At 47.1% G+C, this 16,782-nt stretch overlaps 1 protein-coding gene across 1 annotated transcript in view; it reads left to right on the top strand.

Annotated features, from left to right (window-relative positions):
• Positions 1–14,558: 14,558 nt before the first annotated feature.
• The window catches only part of BACE1 (beta-secretase 1), a 164,468-nt gene continuing 162,244 nt past the window's right edge, over positions 14,559–16,782 (top strand). Inside the window, exon 1 of the mRNA XM_069224716.1 lies at positions 14,559–16,077. Within this exon, the coding sequence (XP_069080817.1) occupies positions 15,805–16,077 (273 nt within the window). The 5' untranslated portion in view covers positions 14,559–15,804. The remainder of the gene's footprint in view (positions 16,078–16,782) is intronic.

Genomic DNA, 16,782 nt, shown 5'->3' with positions numbered 1-16,782 from the left:
CCCTTGCCATGCACTGCTAATTTACCCACAAATTACAACGCTTATGACATCTGTGATAACATCACTAATCATATCAATGTCATTTTTGCAGGAAAATGTTTTACCAAAAATCTGTGCATGGCGAGGGTGAGAGTGGGGTGGATTGGAGTGGGGTTAATTGTAGTAGATTGGATTGGACTGGGGTGGAGTGGGGTGGATTGGGATGGATTGGATTGGAGTTGGGTAGATTTGACTGGGTTAGATTGGGGTGGATTGGATTAGTGTGTGGGGTGACTGTGGTGGATTGGAGTTGGGTGAATTGGGATGGAGTGGCGCAGATTAGAATGGGACGGACTGGAATGGTGAAAATTGGACTGGGGCGGACTGTTTTGGAATGGAGTGGGGGAGATTGTTTTGTATTGAAGTGGGGCAGACTGGAGTGGGGCAGATTGTTTTGGTTCGAGTGGGGCAGATTGTTTTGGACTGGTGTGGGGAAGATTGTTTTGGATTGGAGTGGGGTGGATTGAGGTTGGCTGGATTGGAATGGGGTGGATTGGAGTGGAGTGGGTGGATTGCGACAGTGTGGATTAGATTGGATTGGTGGGCAGATTGGATTAGTGTGGGGTGGATTGGATTGGATTGGATTGGAGTGGGTTGGATTTGAGTGTGGTGAACTGGGATGGAGTGAGTGGATTGGATTGGGGTGAGGTAAAATGGACTGGATTGGAGTGGGGCGGTTTAGAGTGGAGCATATTGATGTGGATTTTTTTGGGGAAGATTTGAGTGGGGCAGATTGTTTTGAACTGGAGTAGGATGGATTGTTTTGGATGGGAGTGGGGCAGATTGCTTTGGATTGGAGTGGGACAGATTGTTTTGGGTTGGAGTGAGGCAGATTGTTTTAGATAGAAGTGCGGCAGATTGGAGTGGGACAGATTGTCTTGTACTGGAGTGAGGCAGGGTGGGGCAGATTGTTTTGGATTGGCATGGGGCAGATTGGCATGGGACCAACTGGAGTGGGGCAGATTGTTTTGGATTGGAATGGGGCAGATTGTTTTGGTTTGGAGTGGGGCAGATTGAAGTGGGTTGGGTTGGGGGGATTGGAGTGTGGTAGATTGGATTGGGGTGAGGGGTTTGGATTGGAGTGGATGGAGAAAACTTGTGTGGGGCAGATTGGAGTGGGGCAGACTGGAGTGGGGAGAAAAGAGTGGGGACAATTGGATTGGATTGGAGTGGGGCAGATTGTTTTGGACTGGAGTGGGGCTGATTGTTTTAGATTGGAGTGGGGCAGGTTGTTCTGGATTGGGGTGGGCAGATTGTTTTGGTTTGGAGTGGGGCAGATTGAAGTGGGTTGGGTTGGGAGGATTGGAGTGTGGTAGATTGGATTGGGGTGAGTGGTTTGGATTGGAGTGGATGAGCTAGATTGAGTAGGGTGGATTGGATTGAGTGGGTGCATTGGTGTGGGCTGAGAAGGTGTGGATTGCTGTTGAATGGAGTGGGCGGATTGTATTGGAGTGGGGTGGATTGGGTGTGCTGCATGATTATGTGTAAAAGCATAATTTTGGAAATGGCATACAAGAAAGAAACAGTGTGGCTTTTCAATATTTAGAAGAAGATTATTGTCATCTTTTGAGAACAGCGCACACAAGAAAAAACAAAATAAACCATGAGTGTAATGGGAGAAAAGAAGACTTGGTAAAATAAAAGAAAATAGTTAACTATAGAAAATAAAACTTTGTACTTTTGTTTATCCTGTAGGTGTGTTCTTCTTTGTTTGCAGGACACTAGAAGTTAAAAAGAACGAAATAGTACCTCAGTCACGTCCTAATAGGGCCGCAGTTTCTGCACTGCATGGTCTTGAAATAGAGACACAGTGCAAAGAAGCTTGGTAAGTGATAAAGGGCTGCTCATCACACACATATTAAACTTCTGTTTGTGTACAGATAAAGCTCATTATACCTGATCTGCATATTTTGAACCTCTGAGAGTGTTTGTCGTCAATCGAGAAGCTGTGTCTTCTGTGCAGCACATTATCATTTGGCGCTGACATGTAGTCCAGTGAGAATTTTGCAACAGCTAAACTCACTCCCCCTCAACCTGGTTGAATCGGATCATAGGCACATCCCATGAAGGGTATCCAAAGGAAGTCTCACCAAAGACTAGAATTGGACCACTAAGCTACTGATTATCTGCACCACTTTGTGGGTCTCTCAATTGACTACTTGATTTAATAGTATTTATGCTACCAGAAGAGTACCTCCAATTTGGAAAGGAGCCATACTGGTGCCTATTTGAAAAATGGACTGACTTATGATGCAAGTAATTGCCAGATCCTTTACATGTTAAGCCCCCCACCCAATTTCTAAGCTATTTACTAAGATCTTGCTCACCGGCCTGGTCTCATGGGTTGAGACCTTTGTAACTGCCCCAAAACTCAAATCAGTTTTGATTCTACCTGCCTCTCACCTTTAGCAAGCTGAGTATTGTCAGCCAGGGCTCCTCCACTCTACCAATGTAGAGACACCATAATAGACTTCAGCTAAGCTTTCAACTTCATGGGTAGGTTTCTCCTTTGAGGCAAAGTCATATTGTTAGGTGCTCCTCACAGTTTGACCTCTCTGTTAGTTGACCTATATTGTGAGTCCTGGGCTGTTGTAACACCAATATAAAAATGCCAAATCCAAAACAGAGGTTGTTTCTCTTCAATGATGCATCACAGATGTGTACTTGTTCTATATCTCTGTAGTATTGTCTTTATCAACTTAAGACCAAATTATCAGTTTGGCAGTCTGACCACCAGACCACCTTATTATGAGTTACACAGGCGGGACCACTGACCACCATGCAAAAATGGCAGACCGCCAGCAGCGTGGTGGCCTGGAAATAGACGGTCCGACCTCCAGCGCCGACAGCACTGCAATCACCGAGCATATTACAAACACATAATCACCATAGCAGGCCCTTCATGGTAGTCTGCCAATAACAGTCCAAACCACAGCGGTTTGCGTTGAGCAAAGTAATAGACAACTGAACATTGGATGGATTTGAAAACAACACAGCTGGCACACATTGGCACAAAGGACATACCTCTAAGGGACACTATAAAACACACCCTTTCACAGACCACAATCCTTTGCGTTTCCAATGCAAAACACAGAGGCACCTTATTTTCCATACACTTCATAGAACAGGCATCCCTTTTTTCACTATCTCATAGAATACCCTGTACACACATTTGTCCATTCACACCCTTTTGTATTTCCCCTGCTTAGTGAGTCACTGTCACCCATTTTTTCTGTTCAACCATGTCACGTTCTAAGAATCCCTGATTTCAGAAGATGAGTTAAGAGTCATGGTGGATGAAATCATGAGAGCAGAGCCACAGCTGTTTGGAGCACAAGTCCAGCATACTCTTCTCAGTAAGTTAAACAAAATGTGGGACAGGATCATTGACAGAGGGAATGCTGTAGGCACCACCCTGCGCACAAAAGAGGACATTAGGAAGAGGTGGAATGACCTAAGGAGCAAGGTCCTTTCCCTGGTCTCCAGGCACCAACTGCAGGCCAAGAAGACTGGCCTTCCCATTTGCCCTTTACATCTCTTTCCCTGGAAGGAGAAGGTCTTGGCCATTCTGATCCTGAGGGCTTGACAGGAATACCTTGGGGAGTGAAGTTTGGTAAGTTACAACACAAAAAAATCACAAAACAGCAATATTATACATGCCCACAGCTCACCTTTTGCCATTGTCTTGTTCATGTATCCCACCAATATTCAATACCCAGAGTATCTGAGTGTAAACACTGCCAATCTGTATTGAAGGACCCAGCATCACAGCTACTAAGGACAAACCATTGGTCCAAATGGGGCCTGTAAGTCTTTCAATATACAATAATACTAGGACTCATGGTATGTCTCAACAGGTAAATGTATGCCTTAACCTAAATGCAATCTGCATATAGATATGTAATACACAAGCTTTGTATAGTTTGTGAAGGAGAGAAAGTTACCTGACTGCAACTTCCAGGAGGCACTGTTTCTGCAACTCCAAAGACAAGCCCAGTGTTCATTTGTCCACATACCCCTGTTTTGGTAACTCTCAATTGAAGTTTAATCACCTGGGAGGATACCATTTGTCAAGTATGGGAAGTAGAGGGAGTGACCTGGCTGCTAAGGCCAAGAGGCCCTGTGTCTATAATTCCAACCACCAGTCAATTGTACACTTGCCCAAATACCACTGTCTAGTTACTCTCAATTGAAGTGTGCTCACCTGGCAGTATAACATTTGTATAGTATGTGCAGTAGAGAGAGTTACCTGACTGCAACTCCTGGGAGGCACTGTTTATCTAACTCCTAACTCCAGACCAGTGTTCACTTATCCAAATACTTCTGGTTGGTAACTTACAAATGAAGTATACTCACCTGGGGAGATCACATTTGTATAATGTGTGTCGTACGGTGAGTGGCATGACTACTAAGGCCAGAAGACTGTTACTGTTACAAGTGACTCTTACTGAGTAAATGTTCATATTTCAAGGTACAGATCCCCAGACCACAGAAAGAAGGGATTTGTCAGACATTGTCCTATAGAATAGGCAAACATTCAAGTGGTTGATGTCTGCAGCTTGAGCCTTGTCACATACCACACCAAAGTAATCCATCACATAATCCAAAATCCAGACAGATCGCAGTACAACAGTCCCTGTTCACAGAGACATCATAATCCAATGCTCGTGCATCTGGTGGTATAACACAAACATATGTCAGTGTTGTGGCAAAGGCACTGTGGCCTGCAATGATGAAACACATCTGCAGCTATATACAGGTCATACTAAAAGTGTGTTTAGCCAATGTGAATGAACAATGACTTGGTCAAAAGCTAGGACTACATATTTGAGACCATATGATAACACACATGATGCATCAGGGATACCACAAGACACAAAACAAGTGTAATATGCATGTCTGTACCTCCACCCAAACACTGTGCAAACTGTCTTGGTGCAGGTCTCATACATCCAAACTCTGTGACCTACATTAACTGGAACAATCCATGTCCACTTTTTATGGCAGAACAGCATCAGATACCTGCCAATGTCACAACTCTGAAATGCCCACATCAAGATGCCATGGTGAAGGTACCTGTACAAAGAACAGAATGAGGAGCACAGGCTTGAGGCCATACATATGGCACGAGTCACATAGCAAGCAACTGGAAAACAAAGTACATTGCAAGGAAACTGGCACAAACAAAGCAACATCATCAAGGTGGGGATGTGTTAAACTATCTTATCAAGGAGCCTTTAGCTGAATATTGCAGACTATTACCTCCCTAGCTGTTTCTCAAACATTAAACGCCACACATTCTCACAACTACAGTTCATTGTACAATCACAGTGATGACATCACATGACATACTTATACTCATGAAAAGTAGCTGTTGATGAGATCTTCCCGAAAGTTAACTCCTTCTCTTCACCACTGTCATCCTCACTTGCATTTCAGGAGTCTCACCCGATGGCACTGCAGGCTTCCCCTCCTCTGGGATGCAAGGGATATTCCTCTGCTGGGCTATGTTGTGGAGCATGTAGCATCCCACGTTATATGACACACTTTTCTGGGTCAGTAGAGGAGGGCTCCCCCAGCTTAGTCCAGACAGCAAAATCTGGCCTTGAAGAGCCAAAAAACCCACTCCACTTCCTGCTGTGTTCTTCCATGGGCCTCATTGAAGCAGACTTTCCCTGGTGTAGTTGGACTCTTCAGCAATGTCAACAAACACGGGCAGTTTGGATATGCAGAGTCTCCTGTAAAGGAATGGGACATAAGTGCAACAATGAGTCACTAACTTCATGATTGTAGCAGCTGACATTTCACACACACAATCAGAACAGACATAACTTACCAGCCAGGCAGTCCCTCTCTGGGTGCAATTGTGACATCAGCTGGGGTATGGTGCTGTTCCACATTATAAAGGAATCATGGGCTGACCCTGGATAATGGGCACAGACATGTAGCTGGCATCAGATCTGGTTCCAATTGACGGCATAAGTCCACTATTATTTGCCTATCCAGACGGTATAACATAATAATATGGCGTTGCTCCATGATGGACAGTAGACAGGAGGTTATTACATTCTCCATCTACCAGGGTACCTATGTGCAAAATGCCATGATTTGGAACATTAGTCAGTGTGGCCACAGAAACATAGATGATGCATGCCGACAGTATCATGTGACAAAGCATTTCTGACTGGATAGACATGACACACAGTACACATCACAGCTGGCAACTACACAGGGGTCACATGTGACTCCATGGTCAACACATGTCCACAACATGGATTTGGACAGAACTCAAGATGTGCTACACAATTTCCCTTTGAAATGTGACTGTATATTGCAACCGCCAAAAAGACCGTTGGCAGTGGTGGACCGTGCACCACCGTCAAATGCCATCTGTGCCCTGTAACACACTACACTGGTGGTTGTGTAGGAGGACCTACATGATAAGACAGAATAGGAATGTTTGTGATGCAACAAAACATATATTGTAGGTGTGACGCAGTTTATAAAGCCAAATACAGAATTTCAGACCACCAAATTGGCGGATGCCTGACCTACTCCACTGGACATTAGGAACTGCCCACGACCACCAGCAGAAGTCGTCAGGGTTGTAGGCGGTTGCAAATACGGCAGACACAGCCATATGCTAGTATTGTTGCCAGTGGTGGTTACGACCCAATGGCTGTGTCCGCCAGCGGTGACATCTTATACGGGGCGGGCTTGATCGCCATGTTATGCACATTCACTCATTTGACTCCTGAGACTGCTGCCAGCAACACATCCACAATCTGAGCTGCTGTGTTCCGCATCTGGGAGCAATTGTGCCATGTCCAGCAGGTAATAGGGCCCCTGCCTTCACTCCAGAGGAGCTGGAGAGGCTTGTTGATAAGGTCCTGCCCCTGTATGGACATCTCTATGGCTAACTAGAAGAGCAGGTAGGAATATCATAGCACAATTGATTCTGTTCTACACCATCCCTTCCCTCCTCACAGGCTACAATGTGCCCCTTTGTGCCAGTTAGACTTCTTGTGTGCATCTTGTTGCAGTCTGTGTGGCATTAATGGGATATACATTGTGCAGGTATAGGTAGGCAGTACTATATGTTAAGTTCAGTCACATTGTGTTGTGTGAAGTTTTTGGGGTCCTAGATCCTCCTTGTGTTGGATGCACATAACCAGGTAAGGATACTTTACTGCCATCCACTTACATCTCTTCCTTATGATAGTTGTAGATGTTAGACAACATGTATGTGCATGGCAGCATGAGCTGTGCATGTATCCTGTATGAGTCATTTGATGATCTTGTAAGCCATCTTTTAGGGGCAGGGGTGGGGGAGTTGGGGTAATTTTGTATTTAGGGCGAGTGAGGGGGGTTGGTTTTTTAGGGGTTGGGGTGGGGGATCGGGTAGTTTTATTTTTGGGGGCGGGCTGGTTGGTTTTAGGGCGGGTGGGGGTTGAGGTCCGTTTTAGGGCTCAGGGTGGGTGGGGATATCAGGGTAGTTATTAGAGGCAGGTGGGGGGTTGGGTAGTTTTATTTTTAGGGCAGGTGGTGGGGTCGGGTAGTTTTATTTTGTGGGTGGGGGTTGGGTAGTTTTATTTTTAAGGCGGTTGGGGGGCCGGGGTAGGTTTTTTTGGGGCGGTTGGGGGATTGGGATAATTTGGTTTTTAGGGGTGGGGTAGTTTTATTTTTGGGGTGGGAGTCAGTTTATTGGGAGGGTGAGGGGGTCGGGGTAGGTTTTAGGGCTCAGGATTGGTGGGGGCATCGGGGTAGTTTTCAGGGGTGGGTTGGGGGGTCGGGTAGTTTTATTTTTAGGGCTGGTTGGGGGGGTCGGGATAGTTTTATTTTTAGGGTGGGTTGGGGCGGTCGGGTAGTTTTATTTTTAGGGTGGGTGGGGGGGTCGGGTAGTTGTATTTTTAGGGCAGGTGGGGGAGATGGCATGCAAAAACCAGCATGCCGTTCCACACATGCCTTTACTAGGCATGCCTTTACAACTAAAAATCGTTGTAAAGGCATGTGTGGTAAAGGCATTTGTGGAAACAACGTTGTTGTCCCGACCGCGTTGTTCAGGCATGCGTGGTTGCCGCATGCGTTGTTCCATCATACATCCACCCAAAAGGGTGGGCGTCTCCTTTACCGCAGGCACCTCCGCCCTAACCCCTGTTACCCCTGCTACCCTGAGTGAGGAGGCTATTGACCTCCTGAGGCGTATCTCTCTGGGTCAGACTGCCATTGTGAATGCCATCCATGGGTTGGCAAGCCAACTTCAGCAGACCAATGCTTTCCTGGAAGACATTCATAGTGCCATGTCTGGCCTACAGAAATCTTTTCAGGTTCTAGCCTCCTCGCTGATGGCAGCCAGTCACCCCCCACATTCGATCCCCCCTCCACCTCCCTCTTCCCAGTCCAAATCCTCCATTCCCCTACCTATCCCAAGCACACAGACACGCCGCACACATTCACCTCGACACACACAAGCAGCACACATAAACACAAACAGCACAAGACACACCAGCACATGGGCACTCAAAATATACCCAAACACACAACATCAGCCATCACTTCAGCAGACCCCCCCCCACAACCTCCACCGAACCACACATCACTTCAAGCATACCCACAGGCATAACCACAACAGATGCACAAAAATCCACCACATCCACCATATCCCCAAACACAACCCCAACAGACACACAGACATCCACCACATCCACCACCACAACAGACACACAAACATCCACCACTACAGCATACATGCAGACACCACCCCAACAGGCACACACATATCCACCACTCCCTCACCACCCAGCACTTCCAGCACCCAAGACACGTACACACCCACACTCACACATGCAACAGACACCACCCAAACAAAAGCATTCCTCCCACACACCAACACCCAAGACATCTATACCCACACACCAGAAAACCACTCCCTCAACCTCCAGATCCCCAACCCCTTCTGATGAGCGTCCCGTGTTCCAAAGGAGAGTTTCCTTTTTGAACTTGCTCTTTCCCCTGATCCATCCACCTCTGTCCCACACCCAGGAGGCCCCGAACCACATCCCAACCCATCCCTTTCATATCCAAGTCCTCCCCTGTCACACCTGCCCCCCCCCACAAGCAACCATACCCTTACCACCAAGAAGAAGCCCAGCCCTCCTAAGGAAGAGTCCACCCCTCCTAAACCCAAACCCACACATCTCAAATCCGCCCCCACCGCCCCTGAGAATGATCCCTGAGGTGCCTGCCTGCCCACTTGATGCCCCATCCTGTGGAGGTTCCCTAGCAGTAATAGGAGTCAAGGGTGGGCAGAGTACTGTGAAATGATTTTCTGATAGACTGGCCAATGGCCTTTGCTCTTAATCATTTTGTTCCAAATAAACCGAAATAGTTGTTTTTTTCTATACACATATGTCCTGCAACTGCTTTTCTACCTTTATGTTATTCCAGCGTAATTTGTATTGTCTGCCTACAATTGTGTGTGGCTTAGCCTGCTTGCTGATCCATTTGCTGTTATTATAAAACTCTGACTTTGTGGCAGTGCTGGTGTCACCCAGGCAAAGGTAGATGTGACTGAATGGATATGTGGGTGTTGATCCAAGTGAGGAGACATTGCATTGTATTTGGTTTGGTAAGGTAAGCATTTCATCTTGCGTGGTCCAAAGTCAGCATGTATGGTGTTAGAATTGTCCCCTTCATATGGATTGTATATTAGTTTCATGTGTGGCAGCCTGAGTTTTCTTTGTGCAGACAAGGAGGGTGTTCCATTATGCTAGCTTTCCTTGAAATGACTGTGAATGTTTTTGCTGTGTATACCTTGTGCCTACTTCATCTTGATGTATGTTCCATGCAGCTGTTGTATTTGCTTTGTTGACTTACAGATCCACATTCTGCAGACGGGCATATCACTTGGCTCTAGTATTGTTTGTCCCAGAGATATCTGAAGGGCCAGTTCATGTACAAATGTTTTAGGGGCATGTGCAAAGTCATATGTGTCCCAGTGCAGCATCCTTCCCTGAGTGTTCCAGATGCCCCCATCCCTATTGTGCAGGTATGTTTTGCATAGTGAGCTTTGGATATGTGTCTCTCTGACTATTGTGCATCCCATTGTCCTTCCATTATGTTTTAATATGGGTGATGTGAGGGTCCATACCTGGGCTGTTTAATGGGAGTGGTGTTTGTGTTCCATGACACATCCATACTTATATGTGTGGAATCTGACGACAGTCCATGGCACGTGTGCTATGTGAGGGTGTCACTTGTATTCGTAGATGTGATGTTACTGTGTTGTGTTACACAATGTTGTGTACACTTCACTGACCCTGTGCCTGAGATGTGCCGATGTATTTTTGTGTAGTTTTGCGGTGCAGTGTGAGTGACCTGCCCAAAGGGGGTGTTTGCTGGCTGTGAATCTGTCCTTCTTTGTGAATGACTCCGACTGATTACACAATGAGAAGTGTACTTGGTGCCCGTAGCCAGACCCTCATATCATGTAGATGTCGGTGTGATAATCTGTTGTTGAGCATAATGACACAGGTAGGTGCAGGGCTGGCTTTTGGGCAGTGCGAGCGGTGCGACCGCACCGGGCGCTGACCTCAGGCGGGCGCTCTGTTTAGCAATAACTTCCGAAACTTGTGATTTAAAAGCACCTGCTGAAAAGTTGCTTGTGCGTTTAGCCTTCAAGAAACAATTAAAATGTCAAGATACCTCTTGTGATTAATGTTCCTGCTAGAGAGAGAGATGGTAGTTTTGCCTAGTGGCAGCTTTGAATCAACATAAAGTAGCATAGAGGGTTAATATGCCTGCTGCAAAAAACAGAACTATGGGGCATATTTAAGGAAAGTGGTGCTGCATACAGTGCAGCACCACTTTTCTTGCACCCCTTAGCGCCCCCTAACGCCACCATGTGTGCGTCATATTTAAATTACAGCACACCATGGCAGTAGTTAGGGCACTTGCATCAGAATTTTTTGCGCTAGTCCGGCGCTTTGCAGGATTATGATGCTACTCTTGCAAAGCACCCAGAGGCCCATTGTAACCAATGGAAGCCTCCTTTTAATGCCTGCTCTGAGCAGGTGTTAAACATGCCGGAAAAAAATGATGCAAAGAATCTGACAGATTTCTTTGCATCATTTGTTTGGCTCCCCTAACGAAGGGATGCCCTCTTTGCATACATTATGCCTAGCGCAGGCATAATGTAGCGCAAAGGGGTACAAAGTGGCGCAATACATGCATTGTGCCTTTTTGTAAATATGGTTCAGCGTTTTTGGCCTTCTAATGCCACATTAATGTAAAAAAATGACACTAATGTGGCATTAGAATGGCACTAGGTGCTCTTAAATATGCCCTTATGGCAGTGCTTAATTTGTACTTGAGCACTGGCATTTATTTTTGAGGCCCGGCGCTTATTTTTCTACCTCAAGCATTTACTGCGAGAAAAAGACACATATGGGAAAGACGGAGGAAGAGAAAAATGAAAAAGCGTCAGAACAGGAAAAAGCAGAAATCCGCAAGAGTGAGATGGCGGGTCTGGGAGTGCCTGTGAATGGATTGAAGAGACCCGAGATAGCTTCAGAATTACGGTGCCTCTGTATTCCGTGTTCACACATTTAATTGCAGCAGCCGTGTTTTTAAGAGAAGGGCTTTGGGCACCAGCACCTTTTTATTTACAAATGAAGCACTGCCCGTGGGGCATATTTGAAAAAAGCGGTGCTGCACACAGTGCTGCACCACTTTTCTTGCACCCCTTAGCACTCCCCTAATGCCACCATGTGTGCGCTGTATTTAAAATACTGCGCAATATGGAGGTAGTTAGGGGCCTAGTGTCAGAATTGTTTAGACTAGTTTGGCGCTTTGTATTAGCGTAACAACTGTTGATGCTAATCCTGCAAAGTACCCATAGACCCATTGTAACCAACAGAAGTCTCCTTTTAGCACCTGCAAGCATTAAAAGTGCTGGAAAAAAAGATGCAAAGAAATCTGTCAGATTTCTTGCGCCATTTTTTGGGCCACCCCTAACGGGGAAATGCCACCTTTGCATACATTACGCCTGGCGCAGGCATAATGTAGCGCAAAGAGATACAAAGTGGCGCAATGCATGCATTGCACCACTTTGTAAATATAGGACCGCGTTTTTGGCCTTCCAACGCCACATTAGCATAAAAAAATTACGCTAATGGGGTGTTAGAATGGCGTTAGGGGATCTTAAATATGCCCCTATATTTTATGTGGCTAGCTGAGTGGATTAGTAAAGCCAACCTTTACATGCTTTAAAACACATGAATGTATGTGAAAGGGGAGCGATCGAGAGCTCAGGGGCACATTTGCCGGGTTGTAGTGAGTCAAACCAAGGAGGTAATGGGATGAAGGGCGCCACAATAAACTGTTGCGTAGGGCGCCACCAGTCCTAAAGCCAGCCCTGGATAAGTGTTTGTACTTAAGGTCAGTTGTATCCACGGCGGCGTGGATTTTGTGCCCCTTCAATGAGCAGCAGCAGGACGTGTGTGATAAGTTCCATGGCGGCATAAGACATGTAACTCCGCCTACAGGTGAGTTTCTCTCTGTATACTCTCTGTTTCCGCCTGCTGAGATGTGGTGGTTGGACCGCTACAGTCACATTGGGGATGTGCACCCTCATTATGTGTCCGGTGTAAATACTGTCTCGGCCGGACTGTTTGTGCTGCCTCGTCTCTGTGGCGGTCTGTGCTGCCTGGGGGTGCATGCAGGACCGCAGCAGTCTTTGCTCCATAGGCCTGCATGACTCGTAATACAGTGGCCCGACCACCAAGCCGATAGTGGTCAGATCGCCACTGCCGCCTGGGCACGGACCTCCAAACTCGTAATAAGACCATTAGACTTTTCCCTAACACAGGTCTCTACTAATCCACGTCATGTTGAGTGGTCCTTGCACCACAGTCCTTTATTACACAGGTGACGCTTTGATTCTTGATAGAGCTGCTGTTGCCTATCTATTCTGTTTCTAATGATCTTCAGGTCAAATATAGTAAATCTTGATCTTATGTTTTGATAGGTGGCGGGTCAAAGGCTCCTGGCAACTTGCAAACCAACATCTGGGGTCATTATCATCAGACACTTTTTGGGAATCATACATGACGATAAACTTTATATGGGGCTGCTGCAGGACTATATGTGGAGATTACAGTATATTAATAGGGGCGTGTGGTGGGGTTTTGGCGAGAAATGTTCTCCTGTATATAAGATTTGCATTACACCCCATAATAAAGGCTTTTCGCGTTAATGCTCTTACAATCCTCATATGAGGCTGCCCTGTATGGTTTCCTGTTGCCAAATGTCCTATCGATTGCTTACAAGGAGCCATCTAGACTAAATGTATCGGCCTACGTAGCTCCACTTCGTGTGACTACATTAAGATTGAGACCAGCCAGACGTCAGAGTGACCGTTTGCTTTAAACATGTCGCTAAATCGGTATTTCACCATTGCTCGGGCACTTACCAAAACCCAATATGCTTGGTAATGTAATATTTTGGCCAAAGAGGCTGGAGAAAAGTACTTAAAAGTTGTATCATCATTGTGCTATTCCTTGCTAAAGGATTAAATTTAACTTGATTGTTTGCTGGCCGTAACTACTTCTATTGTTTTCTAGAAGAAAATGTCACATGCAGTACATTCCACATATCACATTCGCAGTCAAAGAGTTTGCATTCCAAAAATGTGTCTTATTTTCACTTTTCTTTTTGCAATCAGGATTCTTTTATGTCTGGGATGGCAGAAAAAGTATATCACTGGTACATAGTCGCTTGGCACGTTGACGATCTCGTACAGTCAATGTAACTTCCGTGGCAGTTTTATTTACTCAATTTACCATAGCGCCAATATGACCCAAGATTGTTAGAGCGCTTTACATTTGAATAAATTAGGTGACAGATAATTTTAAAAACTTGATCTATTTTTCTGCAGGTGCGTGGGTAATCGTTAACGAAGGCTACTAAACAAGCACAATAGGTTACCATAAAAAACGGGACGCCAATAGGACAAATAGTAAGATTCTATAGGTGTTGCAGTGAAAAAGGTGGGCTAATCTAGAAACAAGCATACAGTGTCCTGTAACACTGTTAGACGTTCCTCAAGAATAATCGTGTCCCTACAAAAGTGTCCCTTCTATTTATTTCCTGGTCTTCAAATAATTCCCGTTACTTTATTTTACCCGAATCGTGAAGGCCCCAAAAGTTTTGTTTTGTTACAAAATGAGAACACTTGTGTAAAGTTCAGCTGCTTTTTGTGTTTGTGTGTGGATATTTCTCAGAAATCTGTTCTATTTTAACGTTTTGTTGGTACAACAAAATGGAAATTAAAATAATAAAACTAAACAAAGCAGGACGTCTTTTTTTTATAACGATACCGCGGTAGAGCCCGATGCACAGACCTAGGGTGGCCAGCGGAGGGTGCCAGAGTCCGTGCTATGCTGCTGAATCCGGATTTGCGAGAGGAGACTACAGCTCCCAGCCGCCCCCAGGAAGTGAGGCGGCTCTGGGGGACCAGCGGCCTTTCCGCTAGGGCCGGGGATGGGAAGCATCACGGGGATGGAGGATTGAGGGCTGGAGAGCACCGGGCAGTGCAGGGGCTGCCAGCTGGTGAGAACCCGAGACTGGGAAAGAGCTTGTGTTGCAGTGGGAGAGCTCCGAGCAGAGAGGAAGGCTAAGCGGTGATCGGTGCCTCGCACCGGGGGAGCAGAGCTGGTGGAGCAGAGGGTGAGCCCCAAGCCGAGCCTTGGAGGGGGAAATGATATCCTAGGGGTGCAGAGGCTCACGCAGGCAGAAGGTAGCGCGAGGCAGCAAAGCCCTGGGGGCGCAGAGGGTGAGCCCCGAGCGCAGGCTCTACCGAGGAGGACTGGGCAAGGAGCAGAGCTGGGACCGGCAGGGGAGTGGTCGGGAGGAGGCATCACGGTGATGGAGTAGGGGCCAGCTGAGGAAGGGGGCGCAGACTGGCGCCGAACAGGCGCGGCCACCAGCAGTGACGGTACCAGTGCAGGGAACTGTCCAGGGTCACAGCCTGGCCCTAGGAGAGCGGGACATAGACAGGTACTGTTTTTGGAGAGCAGTACCCGGTGCTTTCAGGGCTGTGCCTGGCGTTGTGATACGGAGGGTCTGTTATTGGAAGAGCGAGGTCTTGGTCTGGTAGTGAGAGAGTAGGTTTTAGTGGAGGAGAAGCTGGGGCCTAGGTTTGCGGACCAGGGGAATCATCGTGGTAGCGAGAGAGTCAGAGGTTAGTATAGAGGCCTGGTTTTGGGTGACCAGGATTCGTGCTGACCGGGTGGGTCTCCACACAGGCCCAGTTCAGCCTGAGAACTGGTGGGAAGCTCGGCGCGAGGACAGGCCAGGACCCGAGGATGTCCGGACCACCGACCAGAACATAGGAGAGTATGGGTCATGAACATGGAGAGAGGCACCGGTTCAAGTGTGTAAGGGGCGTGATAAAGCGGTGCCAGAGTGGTACTTGTTTTGGGCGATAGAAGTGTGGCAGATCCACAGCTCACGAAAGTGGTCATTGAAAAATCACCCCAGAGTACAGAGATCCCTTGTGCCCTGCTGCCCATCAGGGGTGCTCAAATGTTGCCCGCTGGGTTAAGGACATCATTCTCGACTGCCCAGAGGGCCCAGGGCAGAGGCAGCAGGCCTGTGGTCCATTGAGACTAAGTAAACCCAGGATTCCGTTGCCGGAGTCAGGTGGTAGAGATCTGCGTCCTAAATCAGTGAAGCTCCCTCAACGAGGGCCTATCCAGATCCTCGATGGAACCAGGTCCGTCTCCATCCACTCCCCAGCCCTGCCTTCTGCTGCTGCTGATCTGCGGTCTGCTGGGGGCCAGCAGTGCACAGCCCGGCATTCGAGTGCTCCTGAGGAACGGGCCCGGTCCTGCCAGTCCCCAGGGGCCCAGGATCCCCCGAGCGACCGAGGACCAGTCATGGCGAGGAGTAAACTTCATGGATATGATTGACAACCTGCGAGGCAAATCTGGGCAGGGCTACTACGTGGAGATGACCGTTGGTACCCCACCCCAGAAGGTGAGTTTATCTGCTGCCACTGGTGCCACCCTTAGAATACCCCTATATAAACCATGTACCCGGTTACACATTTCCACGGTTCCGCAGTTAGACTGCCCCACAGTTCCACACACTGGCCCTCTTTACAATTACACTGTTTTATTGCACACACTCACCAACTGTGCCACACAGCAGCCGGTTGTTGCACACTCCTTCCCACATACCATCTCATTGTCCCACACACTGGCCTCCTGTTGCACGTGCCATCCCACTGTTCCACAAAGTGCACAAACTGCTGCATTTTCCACACACCTTTCCAGTATTTCCAGGGTCGTAGCATTTGGGGTGTAACTCCCCTAATAAACGTATTTTCTAGTAAATCGTTTCGGAACATGTACTTTCAGTCGGGTATGCTGCTGTGTCTGTCAGATTTCACCAGGAATGTTGACATACACACAGACAAAACCCCCACATACTCTCTCTTTGAAAGTGTTGTAGAATGTTGGTTACTTTACAAAATATAATGTTTTCCCTCACCTAGTACCCTATCCTGCATTCATCTCCCTTTCCACTGCCCCTTAAGCCCCTCTAATCAGGGATATCTCAAGGATTTTAGGGGCCCTGGTCCAAACTCATTTTGAGGCCCCTGTTCAGAACAGCTTTGAATTTATGATCTAATTTCAGCTTTTTCATGACCTTTTTGGCTAACATTGCATAGACACGCCC

The sequence above is a fragment of the Pleurodeles waltl genome, chromosome 3_1, assembly GCF_031143425.1.
Source record: "Pleurodeles waltl isolate 20211129_DDA chromosome 3_1, aPleWal1.hap1.20221129, whole genome shotgun sequence".
Taxonomy (NCBI): domain Eukaryota; kingdom Metazoa; phylum Chordata; class Amphibia; order Caudata; family Salamandridae; genus Pleurodeles; species Pleurodeles waltl.
This window is presented reverse-complemented; position numbering and strand designations above follow the sequence as displayed.